General features: G+C 41.3%; 1 protein-coding gene across 2 annotated transcripts; it reads left to right on the top strand.

Annotated features, from left to right (window-relative positions):
• The first annotated feature begins 3,808 nt into the window (after window positions 1-3,808).
• On the top strand, window positions 3,809-10,712 carry BIRC7 (baculoviral IAP repeat containing 7). 2 transcript variants are annotated; one of them, XM_089518466.1, is made up of 6 exons: window positions 3,809-4,488; window positions 6,225-6,324; window positions 7,182-7,254; window positions 7,452-7,497; window positions 8,041-8,106; window positions 10,513-10,712. In XM_089518466.1, exons 1-6 carry the CDS (start codon window positions 3,828-3,830, stop codon window positions 10,710-10,712), a joined length of 1,146 nt encoding a protein of 381 aa, XP_089374592.1. In that variant the 5' UTR covers window positions 3,809-3,827. The 2 variants fall into 2 exon arrangements, with proteins under 2 accessions (XP_089374592.1, XP_089374593.1); XM_089518467.1 differs by lacking the exon at window positions 7,452-7,497 and adding an exon at window positions 7,944-7,952 and having other exon boundaries at window positions 7,182-7,264.
• The last annotated feature ends 5,366 nt before the right edge of the window (window positions 10,713-16,078 follow it).

Here is a 16,078-nt window from a genome sequence, read left to right as displayed (position 1 = left end):
TGACTGTCTGCCTATTACTTGTTATGGTTTTGTGGCCTGACTCAGACTGAGTGATGGGAGGAGGGAAAGGGAAAGACACACGAATAGTTGTCTCCTGTTGCAGCTAGGCATTGATTGCTTTGCCATATATTTTGCTGGATTTTCAAGGTGCAATATTTGAATTAACCTCTTGGAGGAAGCAGAGAGCATTTTTCTTTATGTTCCAATACCACAATAGTAACAATAATGGTAATGTCTTAGTAACAAGTAACTCAGTAAGTTTCTTTTCTGGACTGCAATAACAGTAATATGTAGGAATCTACTGTGTGATCAGAGTAATGAGGAATGTAATTAGCTGTTTTTTAAAAGTAACATTTCAAGCTCTGGCTATAGCATGCCTATTGTCTGTCCTCAGACAGAGGTATTTCAATAGGGGCAACTGCAAACATTTGGAGGGTAGCGTGGGACTGCTGCTAAGTTTATTCTGAATTAGGCCAGTGTAAGTGATGGATCAGATTCTGAAGGGGCATTTCACCCATGTATTATCTTTCACACTTGCATCCCACACTTCCTCCAAAGAATCCAGAGCAGTATGCATGCTTTTCTGCACACTTTTTATCCCCCAAACAGTCCTGTGAAGTAGATTAGGCCTTATCCAAGGTCACCAGTGAGCTAGATCTAGAGCTGCATATCCTTGATTCATGTCTCAGTACTCTACCTTGGGGTAGCAATGCAGAACCTGTAGTTTTGAGATGTTGTGGGATTTCATTGTCTAGGAATAATAGGAATTAGAATCTAACAATACCTGGATCACTATAGGTTCCACACTACAGCACCAATTGACATATACTGGTTTATTTTGGTTTGGGCTTCTGCTCCCAAGTCTGGTTAAAACAGCTTGCAGCTTTAAATTAATACAAATGAGGTAATAGCCCAGGGTGGGGCTTCCATGTTAAAGGTAGCCCAGGAGGCAGCATTATGCCCTTCTTTTTTTGCTATTGTGGTTGAGGATCAGAGACTTTTGTTGTGGGTTAGTAATATCACTAGGTAAGTACCATACATATACAATAATGCAATAGAGCACAGAAGGTTTGGGGTAGTGGATTGTGACTCAGAGGCCTGTGGCTTGGTTTGCTGGCTTGAGTAATAAAACAACTGTTCATTGTTGATGGATTTATTACTTAGTTGGAGACACCGCATTTTCTCTCCTATACAGGGATAGGAATATTACCAACCCAAAATGAAATGTTTCTTTATTCTCCAAATTTCTATCATTGCAAGCCACTGAAAATAATTCACTTTTACATTTGCTTGTATTACCTTGCTCTTATTAACTTTCCTTGTTCTTTTCCTTTGGATGCATTAAGCATATTGCTAAATGCCAAACTGAAATTTGATGACTGAAAGAAAATTTGATAGGGAGGGGGAATTCATATCAGAGGTGGCAATGTCCCCATTTTACTTGCCCTTGTAAGTGCACCCCTGCATATTCAGGGCTGGAAATCATGGAGCTCTCCAGATGTTGGATTGCAAGTGCCAGCAGTTTTAGCCACAGCAGCCAATGGAGAGAAAAGTTACAAGTTAACACCCAACAATATCTAGAGCAGTGGTTCCCAACCTTTCTAATGCCGTGACCCTTTAATACAGTTCCTCATGTTGCGGTGACCCCCAACCATATTGGAGTGGTGTCTCGGTTCCTAAGACCTTCAGAAAACACATATTTCCAATGGTCTTAGTCTTCTCACAGCATTCCAGAACCTTCTGGATCCAGTCCTGTTCCACTTTGTGGTTCTGTGCCTTCAAGTCATTTCTGATACACAGCAGACCCTAAGTGTGACCTATCACAGGATAAAGGCTAGGGACTGGATTCATTCATTAACTCACAAAAGGAGGATATCTGTGTCCAAAACACACTGCTTGGGACTGCCAGGGCTCAGTGCTATGGAATCCTGGGAATTGTAGTTTATTGTGGCACCAGAGCTCTCTGACAGAGAAGGCTAAATGCCTCACAGACACCAGAGTTCCAGAGCATTGAGCCAGGGCAGTTAGAGGGGTCTCAAAGTGCAGTGTGTGTGTGAGAGAGGGAGAGAGATAGAGAGAAAAGCGAGGGAGTGTGAATGAGTAGCTCACCTGGGCTGAGGCTGCTCTGGAAGTAGAGGAGGAGGAGGGAGGGAGGGAGCCAAGGGAAGTGGCCAGGACCATCCGAAGGAGCCCCCTGCTTTCCCTCATCATCGCAGTCTCCTCCCTTCCACCGCAGGCCCCAAAGGGCCAAATGGCCAGCAAGAGGCTCTGCTCCCAGGCAATGCCTCCTCCTTGCTTCATGGCCCCAGAGAGCTCCTTCTGCCTCCCTCTCAGCCCTGAGAGGCTTCTGGAGAGGCGGCTCTAGGCTCCCCCCACACACACACACACACTGCCTCACTGCTGGTCCTAGGTGACCCCTGTGAAATGGTCTTGCGACCCCCCAAAGGGGTCCTGACCCACAGGTTGGGAACCACTGATCTAGAGGGAAGTGTGATTCCTGGTCATGCTATACAAAAAATGAAAGACTGTATTTAATCTCTTCTTTGGGAGCTGTTGAGCTCCAGGGTGTGTTACTCTCTTTTTGATGTACAAGGTGTTACAGCACAAATGCGTTTTATGTTCATGTGGGAATATACTGTACTTGGAAGTATTGGTGGGGGGATAGTAAGCTTTAAAAAGGAATAGAATATTCTAGGTTTTTATTTTCTGTTCAGATACAACAAGGCAAGGAGAGCCAGTGTAATGCCATTGGGCAGGACAGTGGGTTCTGTGCTCTGAAGTTGTAAAATGGTCTTAAACATCTGAAGAGCTCTCCCCTACCCCCGAAACACATACTGTTTTCAACAAAATGAAACTACTGTGTCTATTATTAACATCAACACACTTGAAATTCTTAACTCTTGAAGTCAGCCTGGAGTTGAAAGTATGCTTTCTAGTTAGTGGCGAAAAGAGTGAATCAGTGCTGGGTCTTAAGCCTTGATCCTATCAGGTTGCTCAAAGGTCCAGTAACCTGTAAATAACAGGAGCTAGGCAGATGCCTTTGTGCCCTGTTTGTAGGTTCACAGAGATAAGAAATCTCCCTTAGTATCGGAAAATTGTATACATACTGTTTGTAAGTGTGGACAGTGTCTGGAACTCAGAAGGAGGGGAAAGGGAAAGAGTGTGTAGAACTGTGCCCTTCCCAATAAGCTCAAGCAAAAGCAATCTGCTCCAGCCTCTCCTAGCTTGTGTTTTCTTCCTTGTTAATAACCTTTGCCATTTTGACCACACTCTGATACTACTTGGCCATGTGTCCCAGTTTTCATTTATGAAATATTGGCAGGTGTGGACTTGTCAGAAAACTATATATACATGAGACCAGTGGGATGGGGCTCTTTAGCACAGATCTGAATTGTTCTTTTAATTTTATGTAAATGGCATAAACATTAAAGCTGTTTAGTCATTCAGTGAGTCACTGGAATACCACCCCCTTCCTTTTGTCCAGCATGAACAATGTCCACAACAGATAGAAAGCATTCAATCTGGCAGGATTTCTTTGTGTTCAACAGGCCTCGGCTTTAAACCATTGCTGGATTTCTCTTTTCTTTCTCCCTCCCCACCTAAAGTGCTCGCACTCACATCTGGCTAGCTGTAATAGTTTCCTTTTTTCTTCCTATCCTGTTCAATCACCAAGAAGAATTGGACAGAAGGGCTACAATTGACCAACAATAATAAAATCAGCAGACTGTAGAAAAGCCAGAATCCTGTTTATAGCAGTTGTTTGGCTTTTGGAGTTTGGACCTTTCCAGAACGCGTGGTCAGTTGGTAGAGCCAAAGAGGACCAGAGGATGCAGGCCACAAATATGCGTGAGGATTTGATTGCATCAAGTGCCAGGCTTGTTGCTGATGTATTGACCAATCTCCTGGCTGGTAACTGGGAAATGGGGGATTCCTTCTCTTGGGAAGAAACCCCAAACAGAGAGGCAAATGCCTCTTCTGAAGGTAGTTGCCCTCCAGAGGAAACCAGGACCAGGCGGATCCGTTTGTCACAATCCAATATGAGGTCAGAAGAGAAGCGCTTAAGGACATTCCGGCAGTGGGCAGACAGAGCTCCTGTTTCTCCAGCCGATTTGGCTGCGGCTGGGTTTTTCTTTGTTGGTCCCAATGACAGGGTGCAGTGTTTCTGCTGTGGCGGGGTGCTTTATGACTGGTATGCTGAGGATGATCCCATGGTGGAGCATGAGAAGTTCTTCCCCAGGTGTCCATTCATCCAGGGCAGGGATGTAGGAAACCAGCCCATGCCTCAGGAGGAAGAAATCCAGGACTGTGTAGATGGCCAGTTCCTTGGCATGCTGCAGAACTTAAATGTGGAAGAAGCCTCCCTAGACAGCCAACCGGAATATCCAGATATGGAAGTGGAAGAGGTTCGCCTTGCATCTTATCGCAGGTGGCCATCCTATGCTCAAGTGTCTCCAGAAATGCTGGCGAGAGCAGGCTTCTTCTACACAGGTATGCACAGATACTAGAATTACCTTGCTAGATCTCCCCAAAGATCCAGGTGGAGCAGTGTCCTGTTCTCCACAAGTCTTTTTTAGGAACCTGAAATCAGATTGTGAAGACAATGGCTCTGTCTGTTTGTAAATGTTAGATGTGTGTTAAAAGGTGTAATACTTCTGTATATGGAGGTTCCATTTCAGCCATCACTATGTGGACTGTTTGACTGCGAAAGAGCCAGCTCATAAAGACCGTTTTATTTCAACAGGCATCTGGCTATTAGCTGGTTGTGCCAAAGCACACCACACTGGTGTGTATGTTGTACATTTATTCTTATTATCCTTTTATATTACAGTATATGTAAAAAGATCTTGTATTACGTTTGAGACTGACTGAAACGGTATGAGCTTTTGTAGACTTAGGTGTACTTCCCCAAACTCATCTGAGGAAGTAGACTTTAAGTCTATGGCCTGTTACAGACAGCCAAAATAAAGCTGCTTCGAGTCACTTTGGAGGTATGGTATTTCAATGATACATGCGTCCTAAGAGTCCAAAGGTTGCACCAAAGCCACGCTCCAGTCCTAAGGACTGGAGTGCAGCTTTGGTGAAGCTTCCAGACTCTTAGGATTCATGCATCATTGAAATACCATACCTCCAAAGTGACTCGAAGCAGCTTTATTTTGGCTGTCTGTAACAGGCCAAAGAAAGCTCATGCTGCCAGCTTCTTTCTCTCAGTTACTCTCAAAGGGGCTATATGAGCCTTTTAGTCTGATTTTACAGACTCACATGGCTATATCTTTGAATGCTTTTATACTGTTTTAAATGGTGGTTTCATATGATCACTTATCTAATTTTTAAACCTTTTTATTATCAGTTCACTAGCTTTATTTTGTTTAATCTGCTAGGAAAGGGCAAAGCCTAGATTCCCATCACTTTATAGTATGTCCCTAGCTGCTGTACAAAATGTATGGGCTTAATAGGTTTCATGTGATGCCCCACCACTTGAAATTCATGTGGGGGTTTTTAAGGGAGAGCTGAAAAGTCAGCTTGACATTCATTGTAGAATTTAGGTACCAAAGGGACTCTGTTTGTATGTTTACCCTCTTTTTCACTCCCTAGTTTACTAGTCGTCATGGATGCAACAGTATCTTAAATATTGAAAATATGTATGCTGAAATCTTTTTTTTAAAAGAACACTAGAGTGAATTGGCTGATTTAGATTTTTGTCATGACAATGAGGAAAGGAAGGAGGTTTCCCTCCCTCCAAACTATGATGAGCATAACTTGAATAAATTTATGAAGATCAGCAAACTTACCTCTTCACCCTGTAGAACTTTGTGCAAGTCATCCCAGTGTACATTCTTTGGCACAGAGTTCACATAGCCCCATGCACAACAGTGCCACAGGTTGATGATAAGTACAGTGATGGCTATTGTAAGGTGGATTTTGGGTTGACCTTTTGGCCCATGCATTGAGCATAAATTTTGTCCTCCCTGTTCACCAGCTGTAATTGGCACTCTTGGAAGAATGGGCTCAATCCATTGAACAAGAAATGGCCTTCACTATTAACCCAACTCTTAGCAATAATGTTTCTCAATCCAGGATCGGAGTACCATCTTCCTACTACCTAGAGATGCTTATTGCATCATGGGCTGTTGCTTTGTAGCTACTGAAGGACCTGCTATGTATATCTTTTGTAGCCACAACCTTTTGTTTCTATTGCTGTTGGCTAACCTTTGAAATGTTTTCAGGCCAGGGAGATTATGTGCGATGTTTCCACTGCGATGGTGCTCTGAGGAACTGGGAGCGTGGAGATGATCCCTGGATAGAGCATGCCAGATGGTTTCCGAGGTAGTTCATCCCTGTATACGTATTCCTTCTGCCCACCCCTTTCTCACTCTTTGGGTGTAGCTGATAATGGAAAACAGAAGTAATGTATCCCACATGATGCTCATTTCCTTGCTTCAGGAAGGAAAACCTTGGTAACATTCAGTGGATGCTCAGGACCATTGTACACATTACAGTCCTTGTGAAGGGAAGGTTTTTTTATAGTAATTAGTCTAATCATTTGAAGGCTAGCATTCCACAAGTGGGCAACTGTGTTGGATCCATAGATCAGCTATCTGCCCTGAGATGCTCCAGAAGTAACATAGACTGCCCAGTGTGTGTGTGTGTGTGTGTGTGTGTGTATTGGGGGGGGATGGAAGGTTCTGAAGTCATATCTGGTTTTTTGGGGGGGCGGGGAATAAAATGAAATTACACAATGCAGGGCAGCCTGACTGTTGTTGTTTTTGTTTTCTGACTTCAAATAAAATCTGACATATGATGTCACTATCAGTGAGTTTTATTAATTCATTTATTCAGAGGAAAATATTTATAACTGCCTTCCTCTTAGATCACTCAGTGGATTTCCACATTGGAGTGGGGATTTGAACTCTCATGTCCCTGGTCCTTAGCAACACTCAAACCACTACACCACACTGGCACACTGGGATCTCATTAAAATCCAAATTACTGCTCCTGATTGTGTCAGGAAAGGAATTTATTCCTTTTTGAATATATAAAAAAGGAAGTTTGGAGGAGTCTAGAACCTTTTGGGATTACATGTGGCCCCAGGGGGTTGACCACCCCTGTGCAAAATGCTCACTGACTGGCCACTATACATTTTTCACTGCTCCTCCTCTAACTTTTCCTCATTGCTTCCGTAGGTGTAAATTCTTGCTACGATCCAGAGGGGGAGATTTCATAAACACTATTCAAGAATCATACTTCAGTTCATCGGTGAGTAAGTGTGTGCACATGGACACATATAGGGACACCTTCAAGTTGTCTGTTGGCCCCATTAACTTCATCTAGTTTTCTTAGGCAAGGAATACTCGGAGATGGTTTTGCCTTCCTATGTCTACAGTGACCAGTGCCTTAAAGTGTGTATTACTATTCATCATGATTCAGTGATGCATATCTTGTGTTGATTGCAGGAAGGCAGCTTGTACCAACCTGGACAACATCCTGCAAGCCCCCAAGGTAGGAATTTCTATTTCTTTCAGTTCTTATTTACAAGGATGCCCATCTCTTGCTGTTAATGCTATGTCCTTGAGGTCTCAGGCAACCATATTATACCCCCTCTGAGTGCTGTTGAGCAGCAGTTTAAGATGCTGAGATACAGGCCTTGGACCCAGACCCCATGGAGGATTGTATGTGTTATTTTAAGAGCTTGTGAAAGTTACTTTTATGCTATCGTTCCCAGAATCCCCCTTCCAGTTGACTATTAGCAATGTTGAGAGGAGAATGCTGGGCATTATAACCCAAAGAAGTGATTTCTCCAAGCTCTGCCCTTGTGCTGTTTTCATCTTGGCATCTTTAATATTGCTGTTGCATTGAGCCATAACAGTTAAAAGTGGTGTCAAACTACAGTGTAGATATATCCTTACTATTATACTCTTATGTATGGCAGTTTATTGGGCCAGGAGGTCCTTGCAGTCCTTTCCAACTCTATGACCCTTAGAATATGACTTTTGATTTATATTCTGGTTTCCCAATGGCTGTTGTCTTTCTCTATTTGTACAGAGTCTGCTCAAAGAGAACTAGATCCTTGCAGAAGAGAAATAGAAACAGAACATCCAAATGAAACAGGTAAGAATAATGGAAGAGATCCACATAGGAGTAGTATACCTTGTTGAGGAAGCAGCAGCAAATTAATCCTTGGCTAATCCACCTGAAACTTGGCAATTATTGGGTGGGACCTGGATTTAGAGATAACATGGAGCAGACCCACTGAGCCGAATAGGACTCAAATCATGAATAAATCTGAATCTAATTCATTATATGAAACTAGAATAGCAAATTCCCATTCTTTGTGTGAGAAGGCAATTCCAAACTCCTCCCCCATTGCAAATATTTTATATACCTGTCATACCTGTCACAGAAAGAGTGGCAAATCCACACAGAAACATCTACACAAGGGTCCAAAGCACACCTGTTACAAAACCTTTTCGATGATAAAAGTCCAACACTACTAATGGTCATGTGCCATCATTTTGGCGGTTTTAACATTTCCTGTTACTGGATATGCCCATAACAGTAAATTCTAAGGGATAGTTGTGTGAATCTATTTTAACATAAAAAGATATAAAGGAATCCAATAGAACCATTGAAGCTAAGTAGGAAAAAAAGAAATTTCTAACACAACTTTTCTGGATTGTAGTCACATTAATCAGATAGAAGTGATGTATCCTATGTAGTATAGTCCATAACAGCTAAAAATTGTTTTTCCCCAGTATGAAAAAGGATCTTGTAGCACCTTTGAGACTGAGTGAAAGAAATTGTAGCATAAGCTTTCATAGACTAGTTAGTCTGAAAGTTGCTACTGGGTTCCTTTTTACTTTTTACCCTAACTAGAAAAACTAAACTTTTCTGCATCCATTCTAATTGTTGTTGCAGCGTAGGGCTCTGTAAGACCCCCATAGACTACATCAGACAAAGGGCAAGAAGTTTGTTATCATGTCACTTCTGTCCATGTAGCATGCTCAGTATTTTATAAACGTGTATTTTACTCATTCCTTACAGTGGACCCTCCATATACTCTGGGGTTAGGTGTGCAGGACACCCATGAAAGTGAAAAAGCTGTAAATAAGAAAATCTTTTTTTAAACTGAGATAACACCTCTCTAGGAATCTCTAGGTCCTCCAGCACAACTCTTTGGCCAACATCTAGCAGATAGTGACCATAGAATTGCACTGGAGGACCTACAAATGCCTAGAAAACTGTTTCCTTCTAGGAATCTCTAGGTCATCCAGTGTGACTTCTGGCAAACATTGTCCATAGAGTCATGGACTAGATGTTTCTGGACAGCATGTATTAATCAAATCCATTAGTAATCAAATCCACAAAAGTCAAAGCTGCAGATGTGGAGGGACAACGGTAGCTGAATTACATTCCTCTAATGAATTCAAAGTGGTACAAATTGCTCTCCTTCTTCCTAATTTATCCTTGCAACAACCCTGTGAGACAGGTGATTCCAGAAGAGGGTGAGTGATCCAAGGCCACTTGGTAAGTTTCGTGGCTCAGTGGAAACTTGAACCTTGATCTCCGAGTTTGTAGTCTGGTACTGTAACCCTTACACCATGCTATAAACACTGGCCTTTGAATGCAAAGGAATGAATCTACTGGTACGGTAATGCAATACAATTCAATAGCATTTTAGAAACCAAGGCATGATGTGGACTGCATGTATTGGTTAAAATAGTGGTTCTCGGATGATGGAGTGGGATCTCCCAGGTGTGCATGTTTGTGAAACACTTGGAGGCCCTGATCTCCTACTTCTCTTTTCCTCAAACTTTTTTATGTGTAAAGTTTACACATGCGTTGAGTTAAATATTTAATTTATTTAAATAAAACTGTTCTAATTTGAACAATGTTATTTCCTTATAAAATGTTAAAACATGAAAACACATGAATGTGCGAATGGAAATACACACACTAAATAAACAAAATATTTTTATTCATATACTATGTTGAGGACCCTGCATGACATCTGCAAGTATCTTTAAAAGGGGGTGTGTGTGTGTGTGTGCCAAGGATAAAAAGTTTGAGTACAACTGGTTTAACAGAAAAATTTTGCTCATTTGTCAAGTTTCTTTTCTTTCTTTTTCTTTTTGCTCTCAGCTTAGGAGGGTATATTCTTCTAGGCCAGGGATGAGCATCAAGCAGCATTCCACATGTTGGACTGAAAGTCTCAGTATTCCCAGCCAGCACAGCGAATGGTTGAGGAATACTGGGAACTGCAGTTCAACAATACCTGGCATGCTACATGCTTCCCATCCCTGTTCTAACACAATGATGGAGAGCAGAAAGTTGCTACCTTCCTTCCCACATGATGCCTCAACAACCTCCCCACAGATCATACAGATGAGCTGGGGTTTTATTCAGCTTTTCCTGGGTCCCATCCATCTTTTGAACACCATAAAGATTTGAGGGCACAAGGCAACCTGCATTGCCATTGTGGTCTGCTTGCTGAATCTTCTTCCTTCTATTTGCTAGAATCGACCTTAAGCATAGAGGAGAAGCTGCGCCAGCTTCAGGAGGAACGCATGTGCAAAGTGTGCATGGACAAAGATGTATCCATTGTGCTGGTACCGTGTGGCCATTTAGTAGTGTGCTCAGAATGTGCTCCTAATTTAAGACGCTGCCCCATCTGCAGAGGGGTTATCCGGGACAGCATGAAGGCATTCCTTTCCTAAACTGGAAGGTGGGTATGGAGAGAACTATAGGAAATCTACCTGAAGTGTGTGTGGCTTGTGTGTGAGAAGAGAGAGATGGAGGGAGGGGAGAAAATGGTGATTTAAGTGGAAATTGAATAGAAAATCCAGCAAGCTTTAGTTTGTGATTTGTGAGCTATCTCTGAATTTGATCAAGGGGTTCTCCTGGTACAGTGTTGTACTCAAGTGAAGAGGACCATTGTTACTCCAAGGTCTAGCCTCCCTCCACAACCCCTCTTTTCAATATCAAATTGATATTAGAAGGGATGTCTTGAGGCACATAGCTGAGATGGGCCCCCTCAATGCAGGAAACTAGCCACGCCATATAAGAACATCCTTGACGATATAAAGAGATCCAGCAGGCTCAGTGTGTGGGTGAGCCAGGGCAGATCAATAAAGATTGTAATCTATATAATCCCTTCATTGATTGGAGTGATGGTGTTTCAAATGAACAGATGCCCAAGATTACCTCCCTCTGGGAGTGATACTCCTTTGTCCAGAGACATTTGCACTGATTGTCCAGTCATTTACAGACTTCTATTCCCATTCTTCCCTCTTGGAAATTTCAACTTAATCCCCAAATACCAAAACCCAGGACAGGTTTTGCCCTATAAATATGCCTGATGGACACCCCCAGTTGGTCTCATATTGAGGTCTGTCTCTATCTCACTTGACTACTCACCAACCGCTGGCTATGCCATGATCCTTAGGCAGCTTGCTGAGCCATTTCCATCTCACAGAATCCCCCAATTGGAACCTTCACTTCTAGAACCACTTCAATATCACCCTCTGCAATCCCTAAAGTCACTATAATCTACCACCTTCCATTTGTTAGCTCTTGAGCATGTGCACAATGAGTGTTTTTGCATGAATCTTGGTTAAAATGAATCATTTTGGACTAGCACTCTGGAATTCTGTTTCTCAGAACCTATATGGACAGATTTGATCCCTGATTTAAGTTGCCCAGACCCTCTCAGTTGTTTTTATTTGAGCTAATTAACCCCCCCCCCTTGAATATTAATTGTGGGTTCCCTTTCTGAACCCTTGCATTTTTGGTAACACCATCACCACAATTGCAACACTTAGCTCAGGAGCAGGAATCATGTGAACTCCAGATGTTGTTAGTTTGCAAGTCTCTGCAGCCTGAGGCAGCATAACCAAAGGCAAAGAATGCTGGAAGTTGTAATCAATGATGTTTGGAGGGCTGTATGAGTCCTATCCTAGTTCAATAGATGTTCTCTTGCAACTTTTTGATTTAAAGAGGGTTAAGCTATCATTAAGTTTATAGTCTTCTTTGCAAGTTAACATAATGATGCAAAGAAATGGTAGGACCTTTGGGTGCCTTTTCAGAAGACAGGGCTCCCTCTTTTTCTTGGCAAATTTCTATTCTATGAATTGAGGCAACTGATAGGGAAGTGGAGAAACTCCCCTAAAAGGAAAGGTCAGAGCATCTTAGAAAGGTGGGTTTGGGGTGTCAGGAAGGGAAGCCCAAGGAAAAGTACTCTTGGTACAATAAGGAAACTTTTTGTATTTTTATGTTCTTCAGGAGCCAATACTTCTTCCTTATGATTCTACTGCCCATGGATATCTTTCCTTAGTAGATATAACACTGAAGAAAATTCTGATTGGATGCCAATAATCTGAAATTACCCCACAAAACATCTGCATCCATGCTCTTACAAACTGTTGGAGTGTCCATTTCAGCAATGTAAAGGTCAAGAAGAAAGTAATCCTGAAGATCTTTCTGGTTTATATGGCAGCATTTTTTTTTCTTTTGAAGACTGTTCACCTTCAAGATAAACTTCAAAAACATTCTTATTCCTTACTTGTGTAAGGTCTTGAAAGAGATATTTTTGTCTAAAGGTTTTTTAGTAGCTGAGTGTGTTTAAAGATTATTTTTTTGACTTTGAGTACTTTTTTTGGTCTTTCTTTTTTGGAACAAAAATATCTATTTTACCCTTTTGGTCTAAACTTGTAATAAACACTTTAAAATTGCTCTTGTAATGTTCTTACCTACAGCTGCATCAAACAACAGGTTCAGTCTTTTGGCTGCTTGACTAGTTTCCTTTGGAGAAACTACAACCTCAAAGAGTGTCTGTAGAATGGGCCTTTTCACACTTAACAGCCACCTCTGATTTATGGAAACCCTAAAAAGAACCTATCATGGTGTTTTCTTGGCAGAATTTGTTAAGATGGGGCCTTCCTCTGAGGCTGAGAGAGTATGACTTGGCCAAGGCCAGACAGTGGGTTTCTTTGTTTAAGTGGAATCTGAACCTTGGTCCCCCAATGTCCTAGTTCAGCACTCAAACATCTATCCCATGTTGGCTCTCTATAATAGCATTCATTTATTTAATTTCTGTCTCATATTTCTTCCAAAATGGGACATCAGATGGTTGTGATTCCAATTCAGGTGCTGTGGCTACATCCTGTGGAATTCTGGGGCTTGTAGTCTGCTTATGTACTAGAGCTCTCTGACTAAGAATTCCAAGTGCACCTCCCTAAACTGCAAATTCCAGGTCTCCACAGGATGTTGCCATAGTGGTGAAAATGGAATCATAGTGATATAATGGTAGCATGGGAAATGGCCCAGTGACTACATATATATACGTACAGTACAGTTAAATGTGAAACTGACTTGCATGAGGTGTGAAGCAATTTTTGGTTCTCTTCTTCAAAGAAGTACAAGTTGATTCTCCCTTATCTGGCATTCCCAAATCCACATTTGTCCACATGGGTGGTTAAGATAGTGACACCTTTGCATTCTGATTGTTCAATTGTACCCAAACTTTGTTTTATGCACAAAATTATTAAAAACACTGTTTGTAAAATTACCTTCAGGCTAAGTGTATAAGGTGAATGTGAAACATACATGAATTTCCCATTTAGATTTGGGTGCCATCTCCAAGATATATCTTAGGCAAATATTCCGAAATCTGGAAAACTCTGAAATATTTCTGGTCCCAAGCATTTCTGATAAAGGAAACTCAGCCTATATTTTCTTTCTTTTTTATTTTTTTATTTTTATTTTTTTTTTTAATATTCTTACACTTATTACATCTTTAGCAATAAACCAAATTTTACATGTCATACATAATTACCAATTAACTCTTAATCTACAAGAAAAACAGAAACCAAAATAAAAAAAGAAAGAGCCCTATATCAATAAAAACTCAGCCTATATTTTCATTGTTGGAAGTAGAGGAATACTGGATATGTATTTGGGGAATGTGTGGTTCGGTAACTTTATCTTTCCCATATGCTTCTTCCTGTGAGAAATCAAGTGAAAAACACATTAAAATGTTTCTCAGGAAAAGAATAATGAAGTGTGATTGGGAACTTAATTAAAGCAGCTGATCAGTGGTATGTAGTGTGAGTTGTCAGACAAAACGCTGAGGTCTTTAGAGCTGCTTTCTTTCCACACACCATGAAGGTAATAGGATGGATGTGAAAATCTTGTTGATGTTCTTGTTCCAGTCCAATTTATATTATTATTATTATTATTATTATTATTATTATTATTTCCATTTATATACCGCCATTCCTACGATCATGGCGGTGTACATCAAATGAGGTTGAGTGATCTTTTCCTTCCTGTGTGGATATTTTTATGTGCGCATATATATATATATATATATATACACATACATTTCCCCATTCACTAATGTCACTAATGCATGTTATAAAAATGTGTTCATATTGAATCATGAACTTTTTTGTATGATTCTGTGCACACCCGCACACCCCTCTGAAGCTTCACAGCTATACAGGTTTCAGAGTCAAGAGGATCCCATTCTTTTTTGACATTTGAAAGGTGCTAAATGACCGTGTGTGTTGTGTTTCTTCAAGTGGTTTCTAACTTGCCTTATGGTGACCCTATCATGGGGTTTACCTGGCAAGATTTGTTCAGAGTAGGTTTGCCACTGCCTTATCCTGAGGCTGAGAGAGTGTGACTTGCTCAAGGTAATCCAGTCCAATTTATTATCCAGTCCAAATTTATATGAGGTTGAGTGATTTCTTCCCCTAGCTCACTCGCTAGTAAGTGTAAAGGCTGATGTGATCTAAAACTCTAATGCATACCCTCAAACTATCCCAGTTTGGCTGGGATGATCACAATTAATCTTTTGACAAATTTTACTTTTTCAGCTGCTTTATAAAGTATCCCAGCCACTCTTTCCTTCTCCCACTTGGTCCTCAGCTTCAGTTGTTGAAAACTGATTTAAAAATAAAGAAGTAGTCTACATTCAATAGTAGAGGAGAGGAGTAGAGGAGAGGAGGGGCCAGAATCTTCTATTTCCCATAAGATTCAGGCAAAAGTAAGCTGCTGCTCGTAATAAACACTCATTAATAAGTGTAGCCATCTTGACCACACTCTGATGTTGCTTGCCCACACATGTCTTGGTTTTCATTTGTGAAAAGTTGGATGGTATGCTAATAGTCCATCACTTAGTGCTCTTTCCTTTTTACTTCAGCCTCCATATATAAGGGTACTTCCTAAGAGTTTTGCCATTTTTTATTCGGTTACCAAAATACATATTGCAAGTGAGGGTTATAGATATATTAGGGAGCTAATGTGTTCCGTTTCCCTCTCCAAAACTGCTTCTCTTCTGTCGTCTTCTATATGGCAGACTGAGAAAGTGTGTTTTTGTAGATAGAAATAAGGAGCCAGTGTGGTGCAATGGTTTGAGTGTTGGACTAGGAGTCTGGGAGATCAGGGATACAAGCCTGTTGAGCCACGGAGAGCCACTGGATAATCTTGGGCAAGCTATACTCTCTCAGCCTTAGAGGAAGGCAATGGCCAGCCACCTCTGAAGAAAACCACATCATAGGGTTCGTTTTAGGGTGCCATAACTCAGAAACCACAGCAAATGATGAAATAGAGACCTGCCACCAGATCCAGCTTTTACCAGTAGAGGACAGCATTGACCTAATGAACAGAGATGCTTCTTTTTAGGGTAGTGGGGAAAATGCCATTTCTTCCAAATCTTGAAGCAGCATTATGATTGGGAAGGAGGTGAAGACAGGAGTATATCTTGGCAAAAGTTTGATTTCCAGCAGTGTCTCTGTAACCCACCTTTATTTTATGAAGCTGCAGTTATTGTTTCTATGGTGCATCAGTGCTGTAAACTGCCTGCTCAATGGAGAAGGGAAGAGAAAGTTTCCTTGTAGCTTGGTGTGGTACAAGAGGTGCTTTTCCATCAATGTGCTTCACTCTGTGTTTTTACGAAAGGCTGCCCCTGCACCAAGAAAAGCTGCACACTGCAAAAACTGGTATGCCAGTGTGAAGACAGATATTACAAGTCATAATGGACCAAACCTACCACAAAATAATGACAGTTCATGTTTGGTCC

The sequence above is a fragment of the Sceloporus occidentalis genome, unplaced genomic scaffold (assembly GCF_023333645.1).
Source record: "Sceloporus occidentalis isolate IW3139 unplaced genomic scaffold, rSceOcc1.0.p SCAF_3, whole genome shotgun sequence".
Classification (NCBI taxonomy): domain Eukaryota; kingdom Metazoa; phylum Chordata; class Lepidosauria; order Squamata; family Phrynosomatidae; genus Sceloporus; species Sceloporus occidentalis.
This window is presented reverse-complemented; position numbering and strand designations above follow the sequence as displayed.